Source organism: Carettochelys insculpta, chromosome 1 (genome assembly GCF_033958435.1).
Source record: "Carettochelys insculpta isolate YL-2023 chromosome 1, ASM3395843v1, whole genome shotgun sequence".
NCBI lineage: Eukaryota > Metazoa > Chordata > Testudines > Carettochelyidae > Carettochelys > Carettochelys insculpta.
Genome location: NC_134137.1, coordinates 170358101 through 170384314, shown reverse-complemented (window position 1 = coordinate 170384314; position 26214 = coordinate 170358101). Strand labels below are relative to the sequence as shown.

General features: G+C 40.4%; 1 protein-coding gene across 7 annotated transcripts in view; it reads right to left on the bottom strand.

Moving 5' to 3' along the window:
- Window positions 1–26214, bottom strand: part of KDM6A (lysine demethylase 6A) — a 295712-nt gene that overhangs the window by 2293 nt on the left and 267205 nt on the right. For 3 of the 7 annotated variants that reach the window (XM_074995163.1, XM_074995188.1, XM_074995180.1), the window contains 8 exons: window positions 25614–25678; window positions 25459–25533; window positions 15702–15853; window positions 14389–14503; window positions 11741–11928; window positions 10027–10168; window positions 1413–1539; window positions 27–197 (listed from right to left, as the gene is read on the bottom strand). In XM_074995163.1, coding sequence (XP_074851264.1) covers window positions 27–197; window positions 1413–1539; window positions 10027–10168; window positions 11741–11928; window positions 14389–14503; window positions 15702–15853; window positions 25459–25533; window positions 25614–25678 — 1035 coding nt within the window. Of the gene's footprint in view, window positions 1–26; window positions 198–1412; window positions 1540–10026; window positions 10169–11740; window positions 11929–14384; window positions 14504–15701; window positions 15854–25458; window positions 25534–25613; window positions 25679–26214 lie in introns of those variants that run through there. The other 4 variants (XM_074995170.1, XM_074995198.1, XM_074995205.1 and 1 more) reach the window with 2 other exon arrangements.

Genomic DNA, 26214 nt, shown 5'->3' with positions numbered 1-26214 from the left:
CTTTGCATCCACGGAATATAACTTACTAATGTAAATTGGTCATAGACTTGCATCATGTCCTCCATTTTGTACTGTTCTAGCACCACAAAATTTTCCAGGTTCCCGCTTATCTTTCGTGCACAGTCTTGGCAATGTACAACATAGGTTTTTCGAGAATTGCTCTCACTGGTTACAAAAAGCAGATTAAAGACTTCCACCTGTGTGATAAGAAAAAAATCCGTGTTCAGATCTGGTGATGAAAAGTTACAAAACATAAAGGTGGGCTGATTTGGGATTTATGTTCTAACTCTCTGTACACATGCATATATATAGAAAAATGTCAAGATCACGCAAAAAAAAAAAAAAATTCACACTTCCAGGGTTCTGTCAGAGAGACAGCCACTCTTCCAATCATGTCCACTACTACTAGTAGCACAAAAAGATGCTTGAATGAAGGCACAAAAGGAAGTGCTGGCCAATATTAACCAATCTGAGCATTACACCTGTAAGGTAAATACCGTAAGTATTACACCCATTTTTGCAGATGGGTAAACAGAGAAATTAAGGCCAACATTGTCAAGTGCCTACTAATTTTCTGTGCCCCCCTTTTCAGCTTCTGAGCTTGGGACAACAAGTGCCTGCTCAGAGGTGCGAACACAGAATCACAGAATACTACAACCAGAAGGGACCTCAAGAGGTCATCATGTCCAGTCCCCTGCCCTCACGGCAGGACCATGCACCAGCTATACAGTCCCTGTTGGATATTTATCCAACCTGCTCTTAAACGTCTCCACTATAGAGATTCTACAACCACCCCAGGCAATTCATTCCAGTATTTAGTTACCCTGACAGTTGGGAAATTTTTTTAATGTCCAAACTAACCTCCCTTGTTGCAATTAAACCCATTGGTACTTTTCCTTTGCTGTTTAGCAGAACAGCTGTCCTGTTCTTTAAACGCACATGATTAAATATTAGGGAGAATCAAAATTCCCAACGAGACAGGCATGTTCTGTGCACACAGTGCACCAAAATTCTCTCTGTTTCTAGGAGGCGATTTATGACCAGAGAAAATTCAGTCAGACAAAGTTCTAAAAATGAACCTCAGTGGATCAAATTCAGTATAGATGGGATGAAACTTTCTTTTTTGGAATACCTGATAACCCAGGGGTGGGGGAATAAACATTGCACGAGTAACAATACACCCACTGCAAAACAGTTTGCAAAATCCAGCCCATATAAAAATGTCTAGATTGTAAAGTATTAGGAAATGATACTATATATTTATATATAAGTATGTACAGCCCTAGAGATTGTGGGTGCTACTGTAACACAAATACAGAAATACAAAACTAGTGACTGCAGCACTAATGGAAGACACCCTCAAAACAGATCAATTGAAAATTGCAAGGTTTTTAACATTTGCTTCTACTGACCTCACAAATGCTGCAGTAATGAGCTGGCTCTTCCTTCGTTCGGCCATGCCAGACAACCTCTTTTCCTGCAGCAATTAGAGCTTCCCTCAATGTCTGACACTGCTTGAGAGTTCTCAACAGGCAATACCTATCACAGATATCAAAAGTAGATAATTATACACAAACAATTCCCATGCATTTAGCTTGATTTAACCTTCAGCACACAATGGTCAGTTTGTTACATTTTAACTGGAGCAAATTAAACTTCCTAAAACAAAGTGAAATACTGTGTATTTTTCAGTGAACTCTAGCCATATAGCTATTTTAATTTAACACGATCAGGAAAAAGTTTGGTTGACATACTTGGCCAAAAAACAAAAAACAAACAAAAAACAAAACAAAACAAACAAACAAAACCAGCTTCAGTTTCATAAATGAAACTCAAAGCATTATATTGCTAACCTAAAGCATCATTTCACAACATCCTAAAGGGAAATCACTTCCTCTCCACAACTATGTTCCAGTGGCCTAAAGTCTGCAATCACAAATTTTGGTAGAAAGTATTAGAGCTCAGGAGGGAAAAAGTACCCTGACTAAGCTCAGGGCTGGCAGCAGCTAGGATAGCAGGGCTGGCTGCTTGTTTGAGGCTGGCAGCAGCAGGGCTGGTGGCACCAGGGCCAGCAGCCTCAGCTTGAATAACTGGCACATTTGATTATCTGGCAACTTCAGTTTCCCCAGGGATGCTGGACAATAAAGCTTGTATTCTATTTCTGTAGATTTCGCTGGAAAAAATGTCTAAAATGGAAGAAAAATGTTGACCTTGGTATGCTGACTGTATTAATGAATAAAATTTAGCATGTTCCCAAATGACTATGACAAAAACAAATCTGAATTTTAGCTCACCCTATCAATCAACACCTCATTTTGCTTCCCAGTATTATGTGAAGTTCCAACAGTGTGTTCTCATAAGTGGCCCAAAATGAGACACCTGACATTTTAAAATCTCACGTATATGTCACTTAAAAATAATTTTCAGTTCTCAACTATCCTTTGCACTTAACCAGTACTCTCATTTTCGTGTCCAAAGCGTAGCTATTACAGACACACTGGAAAACAAAAGGGGATGAAAAAGTACTAGATGGAAAACTAAGCAGAAAAAAGTTTTATTCCTGTTCAGCAGCTAATCCCCAATATTGTTCAAGCAGGGCAGTCAGTTCCTTCCTTACTTTGAATTTTACAGTCTTAAAATGGCTATAAGTGTGTTTGATGTGCGTTACACTGGTTTCTTGAAGTTAGCTAAATTTTAGATTCTACACTGAGACTTAAAATATTCATCTACACTCAAAAAAACCCCACTCAAACTCCCAAATCTGGGGACTTGTTATTACTGCAAGTGCAACACAAACTGAAAGTCAAAACTGAAAAATAAGTCCATTCTGCATTAGTAACTGACACCACCTTCTGTCATAATGAAATGCCAAAAGTTGAAAAAGTTAAATTCTTTGTCAGGCTATTAAAAAACCTAAACAATTTTGGCCCATGAATATTAAAGTTCTTGTTAACTTATTAAAAGTCTATATGACTTTTCGTTGCTAACAGAGATTGTTTTTTCAAACAAAATTATTACCTACCTTTCGTAACTGTCCATTCTAATTAGATGTGCCCATGCTGCATGCATGATAGTTGGAAGGTTTTCACTAGTGTTACCTGTGAGGTTGGATGTGGACCCCTACATACATCACCTTCACGGCAACGTATATAGGTTCCCATTGACGCGCTGTCTATGCAGTTCCTTCTTGCTGGAATACTCTGACAGAAAGGTGGGATTTGGAATGGATACGAGCAACACATCTTGAAGAACAACAGTAATGAAAGGTAGGCAACCATTTTTAACTCGAGTGCTTGCTCATGTCCACTCCGATTAGATGACTCTCAAGCAGTTTCTTTAGAGGAGGGGTCAGAGTTGCAAAATTGTAGTACAGAGCTGGCAAAGGCTGCATCATCTCTAGCCTCCTGGATAATGGCATTGTGCAATGCATCTTGAATGGGGACATGCACAAGGAACGTGGCAGTGGAAGTCTGAGCTCTTGCGGAGTGTGCTTTTAATGCCAGATCTGGAATCTTAGGTCACAGCACATTCAGATAAACACGTGACATGATCCAGGATGAAATGTGCTGGGATGAGCAGACAAGAAGCCCTTTTATCATCTCAGCAATTCTGATGAAGAGCTGTGGTGACTTTCAAAATGGCACTGTCCACTTTTGAAGGACAGGGCACATCTAACATACAGAGAACACAATACAACCCCAGTTACTGGAATATGGTTTCAGGAAGAATGAAGGTTGGAATATGTCCTGATCCACATGAATTTGGGAGAGTATCTTAGGTTGAAATGTTAGATGTGAGCAAAATTGCACTTTGCTTTATGGAATACCATGTCTGGGATTTGGATGTTAACACACTGAGCTCAAAGACTCACCTGCCTGAAGTTATGGCTACAAGGAAGGCTTCCTGCCAGGAGAGGTAAAGAGCAGGTCACTATGGGCTCAAAGTGGAGATACTCGAGCCTGGAGAGGACCACAGAGAGATCCCACAGGGGAACTGGATATTGCATCGGTGTGTACAGCCTGTCTAACCCACTGAGAAATGTCCTGGTTGGGTTTGTAAACCTGTGCCCACAATGCTGGGAGAGGACAAAGTTGTAATCTTGTATGTTGAACTATACAGGGGCAAGCCCCCTTGTGTACTAACAGTTTCATTCAAATTCTGGCCCATATCACTGGAACACAGTAGACCCCTTCCAGGATGACTCTTAAGGCTTGGAAACACAACACAGGCCGGGATAGCCTAGACTGAGTGGAGTCCAACAGAACCCCAGTTCTGTTTTCTGAGCTGGGGAGAGTGTTGATCTGGACACATTTCGGATGAGACTCCAGCTGAAGAAATGGCACATATGACAGTCCTATGCTCTTCCATTTGGGCTCAAGAGCTGCCTTTGACACACCAGTCATCTAGGTAAAGGAAGACCTGTCCTTGTTGTTTACAAAGAAAGGCTATTACAACTGTCATGAACTTGGTGAATACCTGAGAGGCCACTGAGAGCCTGAGCTGGAGTACCGTGATAGGCCAATGGTTTTCAGAAGGGCCAGTGTACTGAATCCTACCACTTAAGTGACCATGACACCAGCAGTACAACCTGCTCTTCCTTGTGCATGAGGCAGTACCATAACCAGTACACACTTCCTTGGGACAGATGGAACTCTGCTTCCGAGGAATAATCTGAGCCTGACCAGGGTGGAGTACATCCTGATAGTTCCAGAGAATGGTGTCACTTGATCATGGGTGTGCCCCTGTGCACGACTGGGGGTGGTGCACCCTCAGTGCTGGTGCTTGAGTCTGCAAAGCCGGACATTATGCAATCAGAGCAATCAGATCCTACACCACCTGAAATATGTCCAGCATAGAGGAAAAATCCAGGTCCACCTCCAATTCTTCCTGACCCAGGGAGTCCACCAATGACAGACTTGACAATGTCTATATCTGTGGGCCAGCTACTGGGTATTCCAGTGTGGGATGCACCACGCTAATAGGTCTCACACTGCAGTTTAACAGGGGAATGACCTCTCTCTGCCTTCTTCTTCTTATGCAACACCAGACAGTGTGATTGGTGCCACATGCTAGACCTGGCCTTCTAAAGCTGGAATCAAAGGCAATGCTTTTAAAAATAGACCAAGGCTGCTGGTTCTCCATCTGGCTTAAAGCCCTGACAGATTTTGTACCTGTCCATCTGATTACCCTCTCCCAGGAGTCATGCAGATTCCCTCTGGTCACAGGCTTAAAGCACTTACACGCTGCTTAAAGCCCTTATTTAGACCAAGACATACCCCGGTCCCAGGAAAAAAATATGAGGGGTTTGGGGGGGGGGAGGGGAAATGCTCAAAGTAAACTTATTAAAATTCTAGATCTAACTACACTACCTACTAAATAAACTATTTACAAGAGATAAAGTCACTGAGGCACTTGCAAACACAAGAGACCTTGATTATCACTGTCAGTAAGAAGGAACTGAACTGGCAGTGGATTGGCAGGGACTTCTATACATCAAATGAAGATGCCACTCCAGGGGGCTCCACAGCCAACCTGAAGGGTACCCACTATGGAAAAATCTTTCAATGATCATGCACATGGCATGTACATACTAGCTGAAATGGACATGAACACTTCAAAAAGTGACCAATTTCACGTCAGTACAAGAAATGCTTAATACAAACACAGTTTTAACCTCTAATGTATGACACACTTATACACATAATTTCAACATAAGTAATCTTTCAGTGAAGTCAATGAACGGCGTTATTCAGGTAACCAAAGTTATGGTTATGTCTATCTTAATATATACAGGATCACATCCTTAATTTTCAGTATTTTTTCACTATAGAAATTTTGTAAAATTCAAGTAAGAGAGTATAAATGTAGTGACACTTAAAAAAGCATTTACAATTTACTTCATTGTAAATTTTATCTAAAACTGTTATAGTACAAACGTTCAAAGTAGTGTTACAAAGTTTAGACAAAAATTATTATTTTACTTTTTAGTACCAAGTTATTTTCACCCAGTGGAAAAGAAAAGCTCTGAGATTATTTCAAACAAAAGCAGGAAAGATCAAGTCAGGAAAGAAAAGAGTTAACCATATGGAAAAGTTTTGAAAAAGACTGGGGAATTATTTATATAGAAAAGAAAAAAATAAACAAAACATTATAAAACTAGATACATTACTGTAAGAATGGTAAGATGTGCAGTACTTGTCCTTACTAAGTATGAGTCAACTGTCATCTAGTCCTACAGATAGCATTTACCAATACTTAAATTTAATCTGAGTATCTTTGAAGAAGGCAAGAGAAATTTTATTTATAAATGTGATTATTAAGACCCATCATATTACATAAGAGTTATCAACTTATTTAATCTATTTAGTTCTTTCACTGAATTACCATTAAAAATAATGCAGATTTCTGGGTCATCTGGGACAGGTCCACAATTTGCTAGCTACAGAAAATCAAATACATTAACACAAAGGACTGTAAGGCTATGTCCACACAACAACCTAAACTCACACCTTATTTCAAGTGCAGTTTGAAATAAAGTGCTATCTTGAGGAATCCTTTACTCCTACAACAAGGTATACAGGGATGCTGAAATAGCATGTCTGTTATTTCAAAAACTGTTTTGAAATGATAGGTGTGTTTCACAGAAAAGGAGTAGCTATTTTGGTATTCTGAAATTGTTCTGCCACGTAGACGTAGCTTAGGTAAAAAACAATGCCTAATCATCCCACCTCTCTCCAACACGCCATCGCAATCAGTCTGTTGAGATTGGCCAATTAAATCTATCAGTTTGGGGAGGCAGCAGGTGGGATTAGTCCAGTATCAGATATCTGCAGACTATAAAGACACCTTTTAATTTTTCATCTGTTCTATTTGCTCGTTATCCTATTATTTATCTGAAAGTGCACAAGAAAGTGGCATTTGTTAGTGTTTCAGAATTTTTTTTCCGAATTGTTAAAACTATCTCCTTAAGTACTATGCCCTAAATTGTCAATATTTTGTGCTCCCACCTTAATATTTAAACAGGTTATTCGGGTAGACTTAAAAGCAACAGTAAATATGCTCATGCCCGTCCCTCAATTGTTCTCCAGAGTGTCAGTTTTTATTGTCAAAGTCTTCTGCTACAGTTGTGAAGAAAGCATACAAAACGTGACCCAAGAGAAGATGTTGCAGCAATACCTGCTTGAGCTTTTAGAGAGCCTGAAACAATAGCTGCAACCTGGATGCCAAGTGTGGCACCAATGATGATAGTTAATAATACTGATATTTTAATTTATTTCTCTGATAATCAAAGCACTTACAAAAAGTATGATTACAAAGATCTCCCTAGCGTTTTCCAAAGTGTGTGATGCCTGAAGGACTGGTGTGTGCGTGTGTGTGGGCGGGAGGGGAGGGGCTGATGAAAGATGTACAAAGTAACAACGTACAGTGGGACTGAAGGAGGGCACAACTAATTTTACTTTCCTGAAGGCAAGCTCAGCTTTCAAATATTTGGGAAACACTGCTTCAAATAGTATGCTATATTAGAGGATGGGATAGGTTTATAGTAAATAAGTATCGACGTTAGATTACAGGCATATTATGAACCCACTGTGAGGGAGAGATCAGCCTGATTTCTTCTGTGAGGAAGGGCAGTGAAGTCTACATCTGAGAATTTACATATCTGGTGAAGCTTTCAAAGCCTGGTTGGCATCTTGTCCATCCACCTGATGAAGGGCTGTTCTCTATTAATATATCCCTTGTCTAGTCTAGAGTAAATGTCCTGGAATGCACATCACCTAGATCTGCTGATTTGAGTACTCTCATTATTTCTTGCGTATCCTTTTACTTAAGCTTTTATAATTACTATTCCTTCACTTCCTTCTGCTTTCTTAAACCCCATTTTATCTCATTCAAAATGACTCCCACCCACTAACAAAGCTACTGACTATTTCAATCATTTCAGAATTGTCTCACTGTTCATTCATTAGTGTTTCCATACTCTAAATATTTGCCTTCTTTTGGCCTGATACATTTGTAAAGGCCTTTCTTATTTCCTTTGGACACTTATGGTATCAGCATTTGGGGATTCTTGTACCTGTTTTTTGGGAGTTGGGGGTGGGGGTGTATTTTCTCAGCGCAATCTAACTTATTCTGGATAGTAACAGAGGGAGCCGTGCTAGTCTATACACTATCAAAACAAAAAGCAATCAAGTAGCACTTTAAAGACAAGCAAAACAGTTTATTAGGTGAGCTTTCATGGGACAGACCCACTTCTTCAGACCACAGCCAGACCAGAACAGGCTCAATATTGAGTCTGGTCTGGTCTGGCTGTGGTCTGAAGAAGTGGGTCTGTCCCATGAAAGCTCACCTAATAAACTATTTTGCTCGTCTTTAAAGTGCTACTTGACTGCTTTTTGTTTTGATAACTTATTTTGGATACTTTTCTCTGGCTCTTCCAGATAACATTTCAAACAATTCCAAACTTTCCTTCAAATCTTTGCACATTGCTTTAACTTCTGGCCCCTTTTCTTTAAGAAACAATGGGGGATTGTATACTTATTGTGATGTCTTAAGGTACCTAAACTTTATTTTAAATGCATTCATTTTAATTCTTGCCACTGCACAAGATTCCCAAACACTTACATGTATATCCGTTCATGCTCAGTTTTAAACAGTGCTCACGGCCATGCGTCCAGTGTGTGTATGTCACTGCAGAACGTTTTTGCTTATTTTTCAAATTAGAAGCACATGCCACTTTTTTTAGTTCAGTGAAAACTCCTTCTCTACCTTGTTTCCTACGTATTCTGTCACTCAAGTTACAGAACAGACAACTGTTTTAGACAATCCAGATGCCTTAGAATTCCTTGACCTGTGTCAATTTGGATTCAGATTTACATTTGGAACAGAGTTGGCACCTGTTGCTTTGACAAATAATCTCTTCTTGATGATGAATAAAGTTCAGGTATTCATGCTGATATTCAATAAGCTGTGTTTAAAGCCAATGACTATAAAGTATTGTCAATATAACCAATACTAGGAGGAGTGAACATAGCTACTCTCAGGTGGGTCCAATCCCTTCCCCTTTAAGCCTGTTCAGTGAAAAGTTTTGGACAATGGCTCTTCTCTCCCATGTATCACAGAAGTAGCCAAGTTAGTCTGTATCTTTGAGAATAACAAGAAGTCCTGTGGCACCTTATAGACTAACAGATATTTTGGAGCATGAGCTTTCTCCCAAGTGCATTCATACGACTTTTCAGAGGGTACCAGTTGGAACTTCCTATTTTTTCTATATATATCGAGCTGAAATGAGGGCTCATGACATAGACTGCAGTACAGTAAACCCTTGATGTAACGGACTAATGGGGAGAAGGGATGTGCATTAATGCTAAAAGTCTGCTAAATCCCAATCTTCAGGACTGGAAGCAACTTGGAGACGTACTAGAGAGCACTCCATGTGAGACCTGAGAGGAACTCGGAGGGCTCGGAAGAAAGAGCTCTGCAGAGGGCTCTTTGTGCTGTTTACAGAGCAGCACCTCTGGGCTCGCCTGCCACCATCCACCCAAGGCTGGGCACTCCCACGAAAACTAAGTTTCCCTCCTCCACCTCCGTGGCGCCCCTCCCCCCATGTTCATTCAGGGGCCCCAGGAGAGTCAGAGGTCTGTCTCCATGCAAGTTGCAGGAGTGAAACTAAAATATTTTTGAGAAAACTTTGGAGTTCTTACTTAAGGACTTCTTATTTCTTAAATTCCTTCTTAGGAAATCTAGGCCCAAAAATTACGCTGCATACTTGATTGACTGCATCAGAACAGCATTTCTTTAATGTAATGTGAAACACAAACTAATAAAATGGATTTCACTCTGAAGAAATTTATTCTGAAAAACAAATTTTGGCTTGAAAGATCAGCCTTTTCTTCCCCTAGAAGGACTACTTCATAATTTGTTAAAATTAAATGAGACTATTTCATTCTGTTTTAAAAACAATCAAAATAAGAACAGACAACAGACAAAATAGAAATGGATGTACAAAAAGTTATAATATACACTTACTTGATCATTTCAAAGAGCTTTGGATCTGAGACTTTTATATTCCGTGCCATGTTCCACGAAAGATGAATCATGGGCACCATTGACTTGACACACTGCAATTTATTCCACTCGTACCGTTCCACTGCCAATTTATATTGACAGGCTAGAAGAAAAAAGTTACATAAACTTTCAGATAAGCTAATACATTTTGAAAGACTGTAGAAAATTGCCTACTGTATGCTAAAGTGGTTGCCATTACAATGTTTACAGTTTTGAAACTAAAATTTTTACACCATAGCTCCTTATATTTAGATTGCACCTTACAAAATTACACAATAGCTTGAAAAAGCTGTTTAAATAAAGTAATGATTTTTAAAGTGGTTTTATTTTACATGTAAATATATCACTACTTTAAATGGAATTTTTAAATTCTGAGGTATTTTAGGATTGAAAACCTAGTTCACTAGGTTTTTAACTACCCTTGTTCCATGCTACTTTTTGGGCTTGTCTACATTTGCCCCCAACTTCGAAGGGGGCACGTTAATCAAGGTGATGGGAGATTACTAACGAAGTGCTGCAGTAAATACTCAGCACTTGATTAGGCTAACTCTCCCCTGCAGCAACTTCTAAGTGTCCAACTTCAAAGTGCCAGCACGCGTGTAGCCTTTGGGGAGCAAAGGCACTTGGAAGTGCCTGCAGCTACACACATGCAGGGGAGAATTAGCCTAATGTAGTGCTGCATATTCATCGCAGCACTTCATTAGTAATCTTCCATCATCCTGATCAACATACCCCCTTCAAAGTTGCGGGCAAGTGCAGTCCCAGCCTTTAATTCTGTCATATACTCACCATATGCAATTTCTAGACAAATTACACAATATATAGAAGTTTGTTGCTGTAAGTTTGGCACTTAACATTTATGCTAAGCAATAAAAGAAGTTTCTTGTTGCAAAATGTGTTGCTGTTGCTACTCAGGGAATGTCTGTCAACTCATCGTGGAATGATAACAGTTACTGCACTAACCCAAAATACAGTTTCTTCTTTAATTACTATTTCAGAAAATTGTTATTTTTTGAGGTATGTACTGGACCTCTCTTGTTCTGTCTGCTGAATTTCCTACCTTTCACTAAGATTATCTTTCCATTTTTCTTCTTCAACCAGGTTTCAACATGAACGATGTCACATAATTCTTTTGTAGTTTTGGGTCTGAAACATCTAACCGAATGTTTTTATTGGTTTTGAATTAAAAGACTGGACTTAACACTAATATTTCTGGAGCTTTTTATAAAACCAGAGATCACTCATCTTGAAAAACAGCTAACTGGACTTGTCAATCCCCAGCACTTGTGCAACCTCGTTCCTAGATGGCTGGATAGGAGGAGGAGAAGAGAAATGAAGGAACTGGAGTGATAAGGTAGAGTGGATTCATCCAATCATTTCCTTTCTCTGTCTTTATACTAAAGTTTATCATTGTAAGTGTGGTGAACTGTTTGAAGGAGTGAGAATTATGGTAAATAAATCGTGAAATACCCATAGAGACTGTTTTCTGTGTCTGCCTTTCGAGGAAAATATTTCAGATGTTATCATTATACAGTTTGTGCTTGAAGAGATTCAGAAGACTATAATTTTTATCTAATAAAATAAGGTCAATTAGATACAAAAAGCCCAAAAGAGTTGGGATGTATATGGTACAACATGAACGAATTATTTACGTCATGATATTATTTCACCATACCTGTAAGAGGGCCAACATTCCAAGCAATGTTGTTGCACCAGCCAATAGCCTGAACCCAATGAACAGTGCCAGCATTTATCCATACCAAATCCCCAGGTCTCTGAATAAACCTATAAACTGGGACATTGGCTTCATATAAGTCTTCCAGGTTAGGCCACCAAGAGCCCATTAGGAAATTCATGTTATTTCTGAAACAAAAAGAAAATAAGAGTCCTCCACGTTTACCAGTAGATAAATTAGGGCTCTATGCCTACTTGCAAGATAAAGTTAAATTAGTCAAAAACTTGCATGCAATTCACTATTACAAATGTGTCCACCTAGAGATTAAAGACCTAGGAAACAGTAAAAACAAAAATGACAACAAAATGTATAAACAAGCCGAGGTTTTCTTCTCTAAGTGCATTTGAATCCAGTGTAGGATCATCACCTCTGGAATCTGTATGTAGCAATTTGCCCACCTATGTGAAATGATGGACTCCATTTTTCCCCACAGCATTTTGGCTACACGATTTTTTCTTAAAATTTTCCAGTATTGCTACCACTAATACAAATCCATTGGTAGTCAGAACCAGCTTAACAGCGTAGAATGAGTACTGGCATTTTAGCCACTGTGTCATCTAACCCCATTCAGAGCAGGTATACACAACACATGGTGGTCAAAATGCCAGTAGTTGCTTCTGACTTTTCTATTTGAGCACTCCAATATGGCTGCCATAATTCAATGGCAGTAGCAGTGGTAAAGTTTAGGAAAGAAGTCTAGATTAGATAAGGCATAGTGACTGGTGAACACACCTCCATTATGACCACCGCCACTAGTTCTCTCTCATCATTCTCAGTAAACAGGTCAAAAATATCTGATGCTAAGACTTAATTTTCTAACCCACCAATTCAACAATACAGTAACAGCAGACTGCATTCAGTATGTTATGTCAGTGGTCATAGGACATGTGCCACTGGCAAAACAGAATATGTAAACAATTGTTTAAAGTAATAAATGATTGCTTGTACACAGAAAATTACTTTGGTCACACTAATGATCTGAAAACAGTAACTTATTACAAAAATAAAGCCTAAATATCTCAAAATTGAGTTTTCACTCATTTACATTCAACACTATTCCACAGTATCTAAAGTCATGAGCCAGTTTTTTCCCACTGAAAATCATAGAAAATTCAGTAAGCCTACTAAAGGATAAGTTTCACAACTTTATATGAAAATATACATTACCAGATAAACCACTCTAATGACACAAAAAATTAACTAGAAAATACATCTGTATGTGTATGACTGGCAATTTAACCTTCTGTCACTTTCCTTGTGCAATCTATTTGTTAATGGATATAAAATAACTGTACAGTTAATTATAAATAGCAGTCAGACCAACTGAAGAGTTCTGGCTCACATATATTTGTTCCAGTGAATGAACACATAGGATCTACCTAGTCATCTTCAACAATGGACTCACTAAATGCTTTTTCATTCAGCCTCTTCCACATCTTACTTGAAATTTCTCCTGAAGGTTGTCTTTTGCCTTTTTTTCCCCACACATTTAAATGCAAGGGCTGATCTGAGCTGGGCATATCCCCTTTTGTTTTTCCTCTTTGATTTCTTGGAGACCTGTCAGGCTGCTCTTAAACCTGACCCATATTTGTGAGATGCTAACACCCTGTCCTGTGCTGCAATATCTTCAGTGATTCAGGCTCTCTCAATTTCTCTGAATTACTTTTTTAGCCTTCTATCTTCTGCTTTTCTTTGCTGTTCTCTAGCAATTTCAGAGTGGTCTGACTTTATTCCAAGCACTTTCTCATGTTGGTGATACTTTTCCTTGAAAACATTTTTCAGTTTTCATAGTGGCTGTTTTGTGTGATCTTCGAAAATAATGTACCACTATTAGACAATCAAATAATGAACACATTTTAAAAAGTTTGCTAATCTACAGAAATAGCATAATACAGATTTCTTTGTTGATTTGAGCAACCACGGGCATTTTTTAAAAATTAACGTCAGAAACACTTGTGTAACACAATATGCACTTGAGTAACAGAGGATTAATCACGTATGGGAGCAATACAAATTTCCCTGTTCTTCTTCCAATGTACATTACAGCTGATAAAAGAGAATAAGAATAAGTGAATAAGAGAGCTAGCTGGTCTTTAAGTTCATAAGGAAAAATCCAAGACTGGCAATGACTGTGATGGTTTTTGTAAGGTGGAACTTGGACTGAAGTCTTAAAATGCATTTGGGATGATTAAAGATCCATCTGGGAGTATTAACTTTTGATCCCCCTGACATACTCTGAATCTAAACCTTTCACTTTCTTGTCCAAGTCTACATATCCATTTCAAATCCCCTATCACCTTCATTTTGTTTTTTAAACATTCTGAAGTAAATCTAAGTTAACTACTGACTGTCAGGGTCAAAACTGTCCTGAGGCAACTGTGAGAATCATAAAGTTGGATGTTTTGTGAATATCATAATCTGTTTGGTTAAAATGCTGAACAAGATCTAGGTTTTTCCTTACACTTTAAGAAGACTTTTATAATTCAACAGAAGCTGTGAAATATTACTTGCCTCTCCCCAGTGACAGTGTATGCAGGATGTTTTGGCATCTGACAAGTATACATACCTATGAAATATATGAAACTTACTTTTCACAGAAGTCATTCAGGACACCCCAATAGCTTTCAGGAACAACAAACCATTCACAGTCACCTGGACCAATATTTATGTTTACTGAACAGAAGTTGTTATTTTCTTGATGACCTGAAATTAATGAGAAAAATTGTTATTTTCTCATTGACAGGCTTGTTTTGACAGTGCTGTGAACATGCAAGGTAGTATACAAGCGCTAATTATTAAAGCAAATTGTATCATAGCTTAATTGTATGTGTTTTGTACATAATCCCCACCACCACCACCACGGCATTTGAGCGTATGCAGTTTTGTTTTTTCTAAATACACAAAACACTGTTATTAGGTTACATATTAGTGGTAGCAGAGATTTCCTGTCATTGATTTTTGGATGACTAGAAATTATCAATTTCTCTAATCCCTGAGCTGCGTAACACCTTCCAGCTCCTTTCCTGTAGATCTTAAGAGCTCTTCTGGACAGGAGCTTCAGTGAAACATCATGATTATTTTATTATGGAGGCACCTGCAAGACCGTAGCCAGATTGTGGTGCCGCTGTTTTAGGTACATGGTAAGAAATGATCCTGGTCTCGAAGAGCTTTTAGTCTACACAGAAAAGCCAAAGTAGTGTTACTTCCATTTTAGTAATGGGAAACTGAACTGGCGGCTGTCAGCGCTCCCTGCCCGGAGCTCCAGGGAAGCAACAGCTGCTGGTGCTCCGGCCCCAGAGCCCAGGGGAAGCAGTAGCCACTGGTGCACCACCCCTCCCCCCGCCAGCCCCAGGGAAGAGGCATTCATGAATAACTGTCGCATTCACAAATGTTGAGACCTTACTGTAAATGCAAAACATTAGCAATGAAAATAAAAGCACTTAAAAATTAAGAAATTTCAGAAATTAATGTTACAGGAAAATGTTATTTTGCATATGTAGCACAAAGCATTTTCTGATTTCCTGTAAAACTAGTACTTTAATATATTCGTTGTATATTCATGCATGCCTTAAATTGCATAGAACCTTCCATGTGGCCAAGTTAATACCTTCTTGATCTTAGAACCATACAATCACTGAACACTAGAACTGGAAGGGACCTCAAGAGGTCACTGAGTCCAGTTTCCTGCCGTCTTGGCAGGACCAAACACCATCTAGACCAGTCCTAACAGGTGTCTGCCCAACCTGCTCTTAAATATCTCCAGTGCTGGAGATTCCACTGCTACTTGTCCTATCCTCAGAGGCCAAGCAGAACAGTTTTTCTCCGTCCTCCTTGTAACCCTCTTTGAGGTATCTGTATCATAGAACAGATTTTTTTTTCTGTGGCAAGTGTCCGTACGCACCTGGTGTCCTACTCCCTGGAACCTTCATGTATAACTGGACTGTGTTCATTCCCAGGATTGTATGACCAACATGGCTTAGAAGATTTCCTGCTGATACCACACGTACAAAAGCAGGAAGTTTTGTCAGTTCATGGAGCTGCAACTTCCACCTGCAGTAAAACAGAAAACGAACAACTGTGAATCCTTGAAGTTCATGGGATATTTCTGAATTATATTTTATAATTCAATTCATTATTTATAGTTACATTTTATAAAACTATTAATGTATAGGTTACAGGAACAAACGCCTACTGCATGTTTTCACGTTTATTGAAGAAAACAGTATACAATTTAATCTCTCATTGTGCAGTGATACCAATTCAGATGTGAATTTAGTTGAAATCAAAGTCTTAACACTAACCGTAAATTCTGGCCAAAATTTTCAGAACGTTACATTTCAAACTTTACATCTAACTTGTGTATACAATTACAGTGATAGTCCATGTAACCAGGGTAACTGTGCATATATATTAGGTGTGCAGTTAAATGCATGGACTTCTGAAACTTAGATCTCAGAGCCCACAGATCCATAACTTTAAGTTTCGAAATGTCATAAAAATTCCTGTTATTTATTTTTTAAGTTTGATCACAAGTCTGAAAGGTCACTTGAGAGAAAAGATGCTCTAGTGGCTAAATCAAGGAAGAGTCAGACAATATGGGTGCTAGACCCAGTTCTGAGAAAATTATTGTGGTATCCAAAACCAACCTGTTTTTCATATTAGTTTCCCTTTCTTTAAAAGGAGGACAAAATGACTTCCTCAGAGGGATGTTCTGAGGAATTTTGGGTGGAAGTTGCTCTAGATGTCCAAAGTGAAAAGACAGGTACCTGTTCTGTAACTGGTGTTCTTTGAGATGTGTTGCTCATGTCCATTCCAAGTTGGGTGTGCGCGGGCACACGCCCAGTCACTGGAAGCTTTTCGCCCGAGCCAGTAGCTGTAGGGTCGGTGCAGTGCCGTGCCCCCTGGAGCGGTGCCAATATGGTGACCAATATATGCACTGCCCAACACCCCCCTTCCCCCCATTCAGTTCCTTCTTGCTGGCTACTCCGACTGTGGAGAAGGCAGTAGGGTTTTGGAATGGACATGATCAACACATCTCGAAGAACACCAGTTACAGGACAGGAAACTGTCTTTTCTTCTTTGAGTGATTGCTCATGTCCATTCCAAGTTGGGTGAATTCAAGCCAATGCCAAAGAGGTGGGGCTGGAGCCCCAAAGGGACTGCAGGACAGCCCTGCCCACCACAGCATCTTCCTGTGTGTGCTGCATCAAAGCATAATGTACTGTAAAGGCATGAATTGAGGACCAGGTGGTCACCCTACAGACGTCCTGGATAGGCACCTGTGCCAAACAAGCCACAGACGATGCCTGTGCTCTCATGGAGTGCACCCTAACAGGAGGGGAGGGACCCCTGAGATCCTGTAACACTCCTTGATGCACATCACTATCCAGGAGGAAATCTGCTGAGAGGAGACAGGAAGGTCCTTCATCCTATCAGCAACTGCCACAAAGAGTTGCTGCGTTCTTCTAAAAGGGCTTAGTTCTATCTATATAGAAGGACAGCGCCATTCTAGCATCTAAGGTATGTAAACATTGCTCCCTCGGGCAGGCATGGGGCTTTGCATAAAATACCAGTAGGAAAATGTCTTGGTTAACATGAAATGCGGAGACCACCTTAGGTAAAAATGCGGGGTGAGATCTAAGTCTGACCTTATCCTTGTGAAACACTGTGTACAAGGGGTCCACTGAAAGTGCTCTCAACTCAGATACCCTCCTGGCTGAGATGATTGCCACCAAAAACACAGTTTTGTAACTCGGAAACAGCAGGGAGCAGGTAGTCAGGGGCTCAAAGGGGGCCCACATAAGCTTGTTTAACACCAAACTGAGATCCCACGGGGGCAGTAGTGCCCGAACCTGGGGCTTGATTCTTTCTAAACCTTTCAGAAACATTTTGACTACAGGGTCTGAGAGCAAAGACGACGTTCCACAACCCAGCTGAAAGTCTGAGACAGCAGCTTAGTGCACCCTAAAGCAAGGAGAGGGACAAGCCCTCTGGTACCAGACCCCACAGGTAATCTAAAACCAGCAGGATGGGAGCTTGCAAGTGAGATAGCCCTCTGTGAGACATGAAAATCTTTTCCACTTAGCCAAGTAAGTCACCTTTGTGGAGCGTTTTCTACTATTTAACAATACTTCCTTTATGGGATCTGAACAGGCCAGCTCCCGATCTCTCAGCTACGGAGTACCCACGCTGTGAGGTGCAGCGACTGGAGATTGGGATGTCGCAGTCTCCCCTCTTGCTGCGTCAACAAGTCCGGCTGGATCGGCAACGTCATCGGCTTGCCGATCAACAGGTGCAGAAGGGTCAAGTACCAGTGCTGATGGGCCGATGCCAGTGCCAGCAGGACGATCAATGCCCCTTCTGAGCAAATCTTGACGAGGACCCTGTCAACTAGCAGGATCAGAGAGAACACAGACATCAGCCTGCCTGACCAGGGGACACTGAAGACGTCTGCCCAGGACCGTGGGCTGTGATTGCAGGAGGAGCAAAATGTCCTACATTTCGCACCGAGGTGGTAGGTGTACAGGTCCACTTAGGGATACTCCCACTTCTGGAAAATAGAATGAAAGACATCCGGGTGGAGAGACTATTCGTGATCAATAAAGGACCTGCTGAGTTGGTTTGCCAGTGAATTGTGCACACCTGCCAGGTAAAGGGCCTGCAGTATGATGTTGTACTATATGCAGAAATCCCAGAGCATCATGGCCTCATGACACAGGGGATAGGAGCGTGCACCCCCGTTTGCTGATACAGAACATTGCTGTCACGTTGTCTGTACTGACTGACATGTAATGTCCTGCCAGATTGGCCTTGAAAGTCACACATGCTAGTCTGATGGCCCTGAGGCTCCTTCACATTTATGTGGAGCCGAAGGTCCGACATGCTCCAAAGAGCCTGGGTTTGAAGCTGACCCTGATGTGCTCCCACCACCCAGTCCAAAGCATTTATTACTAGGAAAAGTGAGGGCTGCTGAGGGACAAAGGGGACTCCTGTGAGGACGATCCCTTGTCTAACCACCAGCACAGGGCTGACAAAGTCCATGTCGGCACCATAACCACCAAGTCTAAACTGTCTCTTACAGGGTGATACACTGATGACAGCCATAGCTATAGAGGGCGCATCCTTAACCTGGTGTGCTGCACCACAAAGGTGCATGCTGCCATGTGACCCAGCAAATGCAGACAGCACCTGGCTGTTGTGGTGGGAGCTGCCAGGATGTCTCTGATGATGACCCCCATGGACCTAAACCTGTCATTCAGCAAGAATGCCCTGGCACCCCTGGCGTCCAGTCTTGCCCCCATCAAACTCTACTGACTGAGATGGGGTCAACAGCAACTTTGCCTCGTTAATCAAGAGACTGAGGCTCACAGAGGCTTGACAGATCAACTGTACATGCTGAATCACCTGCTCACTGGAATGACCCTTGACTAGCCAGTCGTCCAGGTACAGGAACAGATGAACTCTTTGCCTGTATAGGTGCACTGCTACTACCGCCATGCATTTGGTGAAGACCCTTGGGGCTGCAGACAGACCAAAGGTAGGACTGTGAACTGATAATAACTTCCATCTGCCTTAAACTGAGAAACTTCCTGTGAGAAACTTCCATCTCAGAGAACTTAGACTACTGACTGTATTATAAGCATAACAGCTAACCAGAGCCCGCGGGTTAGCAATTCTTAATTGCAACCCTCCTGTTGAATAGACCTTCCTCCCATAGAGGTCCAAGCATTTAGCTTCTCTATTTTTTGGGGAGGGACCCTGGAACCCTTGGCGTTCTCTATGGTTAGCAGTGTCCACTACCAGGGAGTCAGGTGGTGGGTGAGTGAACAAACGTTCATTGCCCTGGGATGGGACAAAGTACTGTCTCTCATTCCTACGGGCCGCAGGAAGGGCAGAAGCAGGGGTCTGCCAGACTGTTTCAGCCATAGTGGCAACTGTTTTGATTATGGGGAGAGCCATGCTGGTGGGGCCTGTGGAGCACAAAATGTCCATGACAGGGTCCATTTCATCCTGGACCTCCTCCGTTTGCACCCTCATGTTTTGGGCCACTCTCTTAAGGCGCCATTGAAAAGCCTTGCCATGCTCCAATATGGGTATAGCTAATGAGTCTGCCACTGTCTCATCCGGGGATGAAGACCATGATAGTCCTTGCGTCTCCATTTGGTGCCTGCGACGGTTATGGTGCAACTTTCTTGAGCTCCTGCTCCATCCGCAGCTTGAATAGAAGGAGTCTGACTCCAATGCCGATTCAGAAGCAGATGACCACGGCAGGGCCATCACATGCAGCACCAATGTCATGCGCACTGAGGACAGTGCCAGTGCTGGAGTATAGAGTACTTGAAACTGGCGCACAGTCTGTTGGGTTGGCAGTGGAGTGCTCGGCACAGAATACAGTGTTGGTGCTGGCACTGGTATGAGCGCAGAAGTGTCCACGAGCCATGATCGCTCCATTTCAGTGCTACGGTGCATGTCCTCCACCAACGGAGAAGGAACTGGCACAGTCACCGGTAGATGTCCTTATGCCACTTGAAATGCTTCCAGTGTTAAAGGTAAGTCCAGTGCCTGCAGGCTCCCGCTTTGCATAGGCTTCAAGGACTCGCCTCCTGCCCTTCAGCAATGCATGCCAGAGCCTTGGACTTGAGGCCGCCCCGCTTCTTCAGTGAGTGATGTCTCTCGTGCCCCCCCTTCTTCATTGGCACTGGAGATTGACTCCTATGGTGCCGAGAAGGCGATGGTGCCTGTATCTGCGCTTGGTGCTGGGAGTCCTTAGGAGGCACCGTGGTTGATGGCACCAATGCACTTTGCACTAAGGAGGCTCTACTTTCTGCTCCTGCAGAAGACTCTTGAGGCTTAACAGCCACCTCCATTAAGAGGATATTAAGGTTTTTGGGCCATATCTTTTAAAGTTCTGGGCTTGAAGGCCTTACAAATAGAACAATGATCATGCAAATGTCCTTCCCCCAAGCAAATCAAACAGGGTGAATGGGGGTTCACTTTTGGACATATGTTTGCTGCATTTTGAACAAGTCTTAAAGCCTGCAGAGACATGCATTCCCTAGTGCCTAGGGGGATGGAAAGCCCCGCCTCGGCTACTAGTTAAAACACTAACTATCAAGTACTAAACTATTTACACTTCTTCAAGAACTATTTGCACTAGCTAAAGATTTGAGCAGAGAAAGTAAGAGCTCTAAAGACTAGCAGCGTGGCAAGAAAGAACTGAGCAGGGAGTAGCAGCAGGGTGGTCGGGCAGTGCATATATTGGCTGCCATATCGTCACCACTCCAGGGAGCACCGCACTGATCCTATATCTACTGGCTAGAGCAAAAAGCTTTCAGTGACTGCGTATGCGCCCGTGCACACTCAACTTGGAATGGACACAAGCAATCGCTCGAAAAAGAACAATATTATATGCTTTTATTACAGCCTCTAATCATAACAGTGAACTTTCACACACATCATATAAAATCTTTATGCATTAAACTACATAAACCTGAATTTAAAAAAAAAAAATCCCACCACAAACTCCCAGACATCAGTGTCTGAAAGTGCTATTTAATTCTTATTCTTCTCTCTTGCTCTGAGTATTGCAAAAAGCCTTTTATCTTTTTTTTTTCAACTAAAGACATTAAAGTTGGATTAAAAATGTTAAATTTGGGCTCCACTGGTGACATTACATAAAGACAGGCTCACGTGGTGAAAACAGCCCTTCCAAAATCTGTTTCCCAGCTATTACAAGCAGCATTCCCTACCAACAATGAAAACGATACCATTTCCAGGTTGATCACAAGGAATCTCAGGGAACCAGCACAAGAGAAATGAGTCTACAATGAAACACTTCACTAGATGAAACAGTTGGATGTGTACCTCAGAATGGAAGAGAGATCCAAAGGAAAACAGGAGAAATTTAGGCACCATGCTCCATGATACCGGAGGCAAAGGAGAGCAGTATGAAAGGATGGACAAAAAACTCTGGTTCTAGATGCTTGGCTACAGAATTCAACAAGTTCAGTTGCTTGACTTTTTTTAACTTTGCAAGGAAACATGTATTGCTTGAATTTTTAATGTAAACTAAAATTACAGTAATAGATTACATCATATGCATGCCTCAACAGACTGCAGATTTCAAATTTAATTTTCAATAGGTTTATTTTTAAATGAGAAATTTGGTTAAATTAAACAATTAAAATCATTTATTTTTATTGGTAGGAGGAGTAAGAAGGGGATTTATAAGGAGAGTATGGATCCTCACAGATTGTCACATCATAGTTACAGAATGCAGCCATAAATAGCCAGATAAATTTAAAAATGGAGTGAAGCACAAAGTAGTATAATATATACAGAGATAAAACAGAAAATGAACTGTACTCTGGATTGATTTGTGGAGACCAGCTTTTAGTGCATTTGGAGTTCTCAATCAAGTTCATCAGTTCAACGGTTCTACCTTTCTATGAACTGTACCTTTTCCCATCTTTTATAAGTATATTTTGTTTTATCCTTTAAATACAATTTCCCATTTCAGCCTACAAAACCACTCATGAACGCAAATTAAAATGAAGAACAAGTTAGTACTGGGCAGTCCCTCCTTCACTTCAACAGAAAGCTTCAATGCTATGCATTGCTGGCTTCTCATGGATCCAGAAGAACCCAGAATTGGGAAAGTGCTTATTTCTTCTTCTGTGGAAAGAGTGCCCAGTCTCATTTTCTAATTAGGATAAAAAGAAGAAACAATTTCTGCAGAAAATGTTCAGGAATTCAAAATAAAAAATCTAAAAGAGTAGCATACAACACCAAATGAAGAGAACAACAGATTGTTAGTGGGAGCCAAGTCAAGAGCAGAAAGCTAAATTAAGAGGTTACAGAAAGGAAACATCAGAAGAATCAGACAAGTTGTCTACATGAAAGCTGGAGTCACTTTAGACAAGGGTAGAGAATTAAGCTGAGACACGAAAAAAGTCAAGCATTCATTCATCAAATGACACACTGACAATATTATGGCCAAACTGTGTGTGATTATAATAAACTTTACTGAAGTTAAACCATGCTGAACTAGCTTTAATAACTTTGGGATCCATAGACTAAAAATGAAGTTGTGAATGTGTTGTAGAATTGTATGCAGCTCCTTCAGAAGGGGGTTGCTAACTTAATTCCTTTGCTTATCAGCCCTTTAAAGCCACGCCCTAGAGAGGCTGGCATATACTCGCTCAAACTGGATTCTCTGGGAACCAACATATAAAAAGAAGATTTTTGGATGAACATCTTAAACAGACTCAGGGACTTCTTCCTGATCCTAGACAGGACCCATGATCCACAGAGCACTCTAATCCTGAGGGAAAGGTTGAAAGGAATATTCCTACTGACTACACTGTAAGACACTGTGCTTCTTCTGAACAGAAGCATAATGAACGTCCCTAAGGACGGATCTGAAGGAGTGCTCCTGCCAGAGCCCATGCTAGGGCTGGAGTGACCTCTGGTAAGCTTAGTAACATGTGTAGGTTCTTTTATTTTAATGTTCTCCCTGCAGGGCTTGGACTTTAAGAATAAAATAAGCTTGCAGAAAAAAATTCTATTCGTCAAATGTCATGTCAGTCACAATAAACCACCTCTGAAGAGCAAGCAGGCCTGTTTGAGCAGTATGTCTCAGCTAGAAATATCATAGTGAAGGCAGAGGAAACTGTTCAGAGCAGAGATACTCTGGTTGGAAGGGAATGGGATGTTTCTCTATTCAAGAAAAGTGACAGTTGGTGGAGTTGGCATGGTTCTCAGGCTTCCATTTTTGTATCATAAAGTGGGAATATGCGTTCAGGTGCCCTGAGCTATGATAGAGAACTAGAGAGTCTATACTTAATGGTTACTTGGAGAAAAAGGATATAGGACAATCCAAACTGAAGATGCTTCAAAAGAGGACAAATATTGGTTACAGCAAGAAGAGAAGAACACCACCACTGCTACCATTACTTCTACTACCCTATAAGTTAAAATATTGACTCATCAGAGGAGAGCCATGTTTTTAGTGAGCACAAGGCAGAGGAAGAGGCAGGCTTACGAGAGAAAATGGGAAGATAAGACAAGATGATGGGCATGAACATGGTTACATCACACACAAACCTATCTTAGAAATATTAATGTTGCAATATCAAAATCAAGTACTCAGATGTTAAGAAATATCAAACAAGATAAGAAGTCCAATGGAAATAACAATATGTGATTGTGGTATAGTCTTTGTCCCTGTGCATAAGAACATCATGTTTCCTTACTTCTGAGCGTGACTCTGAATTTAAATAATGTCCTTTAAAATACATGCATTTGGCCTTTATTTTTCTAGGGTTTTTAAAAAGTAAACCAAAAATCCACCATATAACTTTGTACTGACACACATGGTTAAAACCAGTAGGGTTGGAACTTCTAGATCGGACCTTTGCCATTTGGGACAATGGAGCATGTTGGGGGAATGACACATTTTGCCCATGAGTTTCGCAAATATTTGCTGGCAGCAAAATGAAGAGAATCTGGGATCTCAGGTTCTAGTCAAAGCTCGGGAGAGGACCATGCTTTGGTGCATGCAAAATTTTTTGCCCATATCTCCAAAATTTGGGTAACCTGTACTGTCTCATTCCTGTCTCTTCTGAGTTCCTTGTTCCAGTCCCCATTTTCCATTCCACGAGACATCTCATTCCAGTCCAAGTCCCCATACCCAGCAAATACTAGTCTCCCTCAATGCTGTGTGAGTACCCAGCCACATTACACTAAAAGACAATGGAAACAAATTACATTCCCTTTATCCTGAAATATGTTCATAGCCTCTTAAAGTACAAGCTTCCCATCAGAATTCTCTGCTAAAAAATAAAAGTCAGGAGAAAAGATAAAAGTAAGTCTTTTAGAAGTTCATTTTAAAAGTTGTAATGTACACTGTGTGAAATCCTTGGGAAAAAACACCACGAGGGAACAAAAGATTGGACTATACCTTTATATACAGAAAATTATACGGATTAGGAGATCTGTAAAGCGATGTTTTGTATAGGCACAGTGTGTGCTGGTGCTAAACATTCTGCCTTTTTTTTTTTTTTTTTTTAAAAAAAAAAAAGTTTGTTTTTCCCTTAGTTATGCCACTGTGACTGGGAGTTGTAACTAAGGGAAGTAAATGGAGAAGCCTTGAGACCTTATGATAAAACCTTAACTTTCCTCCAAGCTCTTGCTAGGAAAAACACGCAGCTCAGCCTTTAAAAACACTTTCACTCTGACACCTTGAATTTGTTTCTATTTATATTATAGTACTTTTGAAACTGGCATTTAACTGCCTCAAAACACCAAGACTTTAACTGTATAAGCTTTTAACTGTATAAAGCATTTGTCTACAATTAGTTTAGGAATACTAACATTTTGCAAAGATATGAGTTTCCTGCATGGCAATATAGTGCTGCTGTTGTACTGCCAGAAAATGCAAATATTAGTTATATTAATAATATTAACAAGGTGCCAAATCCAAACGACAGGGATTTAGAATGCATATTTTTACTAAATAACAAAAGAGTACAAGGAGCTACCAGAACCTAAATGTGATGAAACACAATGGGAAACTCTCTAGGTAAATAATAAAGGTGGATATATTGGCTCAAGTTTGTTTAGGAGTATAAAAACCAACAAACTTCAGAGAAACTTACTTTTTGTCATCTGACAGATCGATGTTGGTCCCAAACTTGATTGTTTTGAAAGGTACTTTTCTTCTCCTACCAGAGCTGTAAAAATTATGAAAACATATGAAGTATATCTTTTGAGATGGAAACTATGGAAGTATACAACTTATATTTAAACTCACTTATCAGAAGATGTGGATTCATTATCTGAGTGGTCCTTGTGGTGACTCTTTTTCTCATTTTCCTCCTGCAAAACAAAAATGTGAAATTTCCTATTACTTTATCATTATAATATTAATAGATTTAACCTCAAAGAAAGTATAATATGAAAACCTTTGCATCTATAATTTTTATATAGATAATTTTTAGAGCTGGTCCAGAGGTTGCTTTGAAGACTCGAGGGAAATTGGGGATAAGAATGAGATAGAAATAGGTTTTTTCGTTGACTTACGTAAAAGAGGAAAGGAAACACTGCAATATGAACACCATTTTAACATTTGTTTTGGTTACTAGTAACTTAAGACAGAAAAATCTGACATGAAAATACTTTTATTATTATCTATACAATTTTTTCATGCAAGTGTTAATGAAAATAGAGGCATTCCAGCTGTCATCTTGTAACATTCCAATTCATGTGTATTATCAACCATTCGCTGCTCCGGAAGCCTATATGCATTCTTTTCCTTCTATTTCTTGAAGTTTTGATACAGCTACACTCTGACAAACTTAATAGTTGTGAATGTTATTATATTAACTTTATAGTTTAAAGTTACTGAAAGCAAA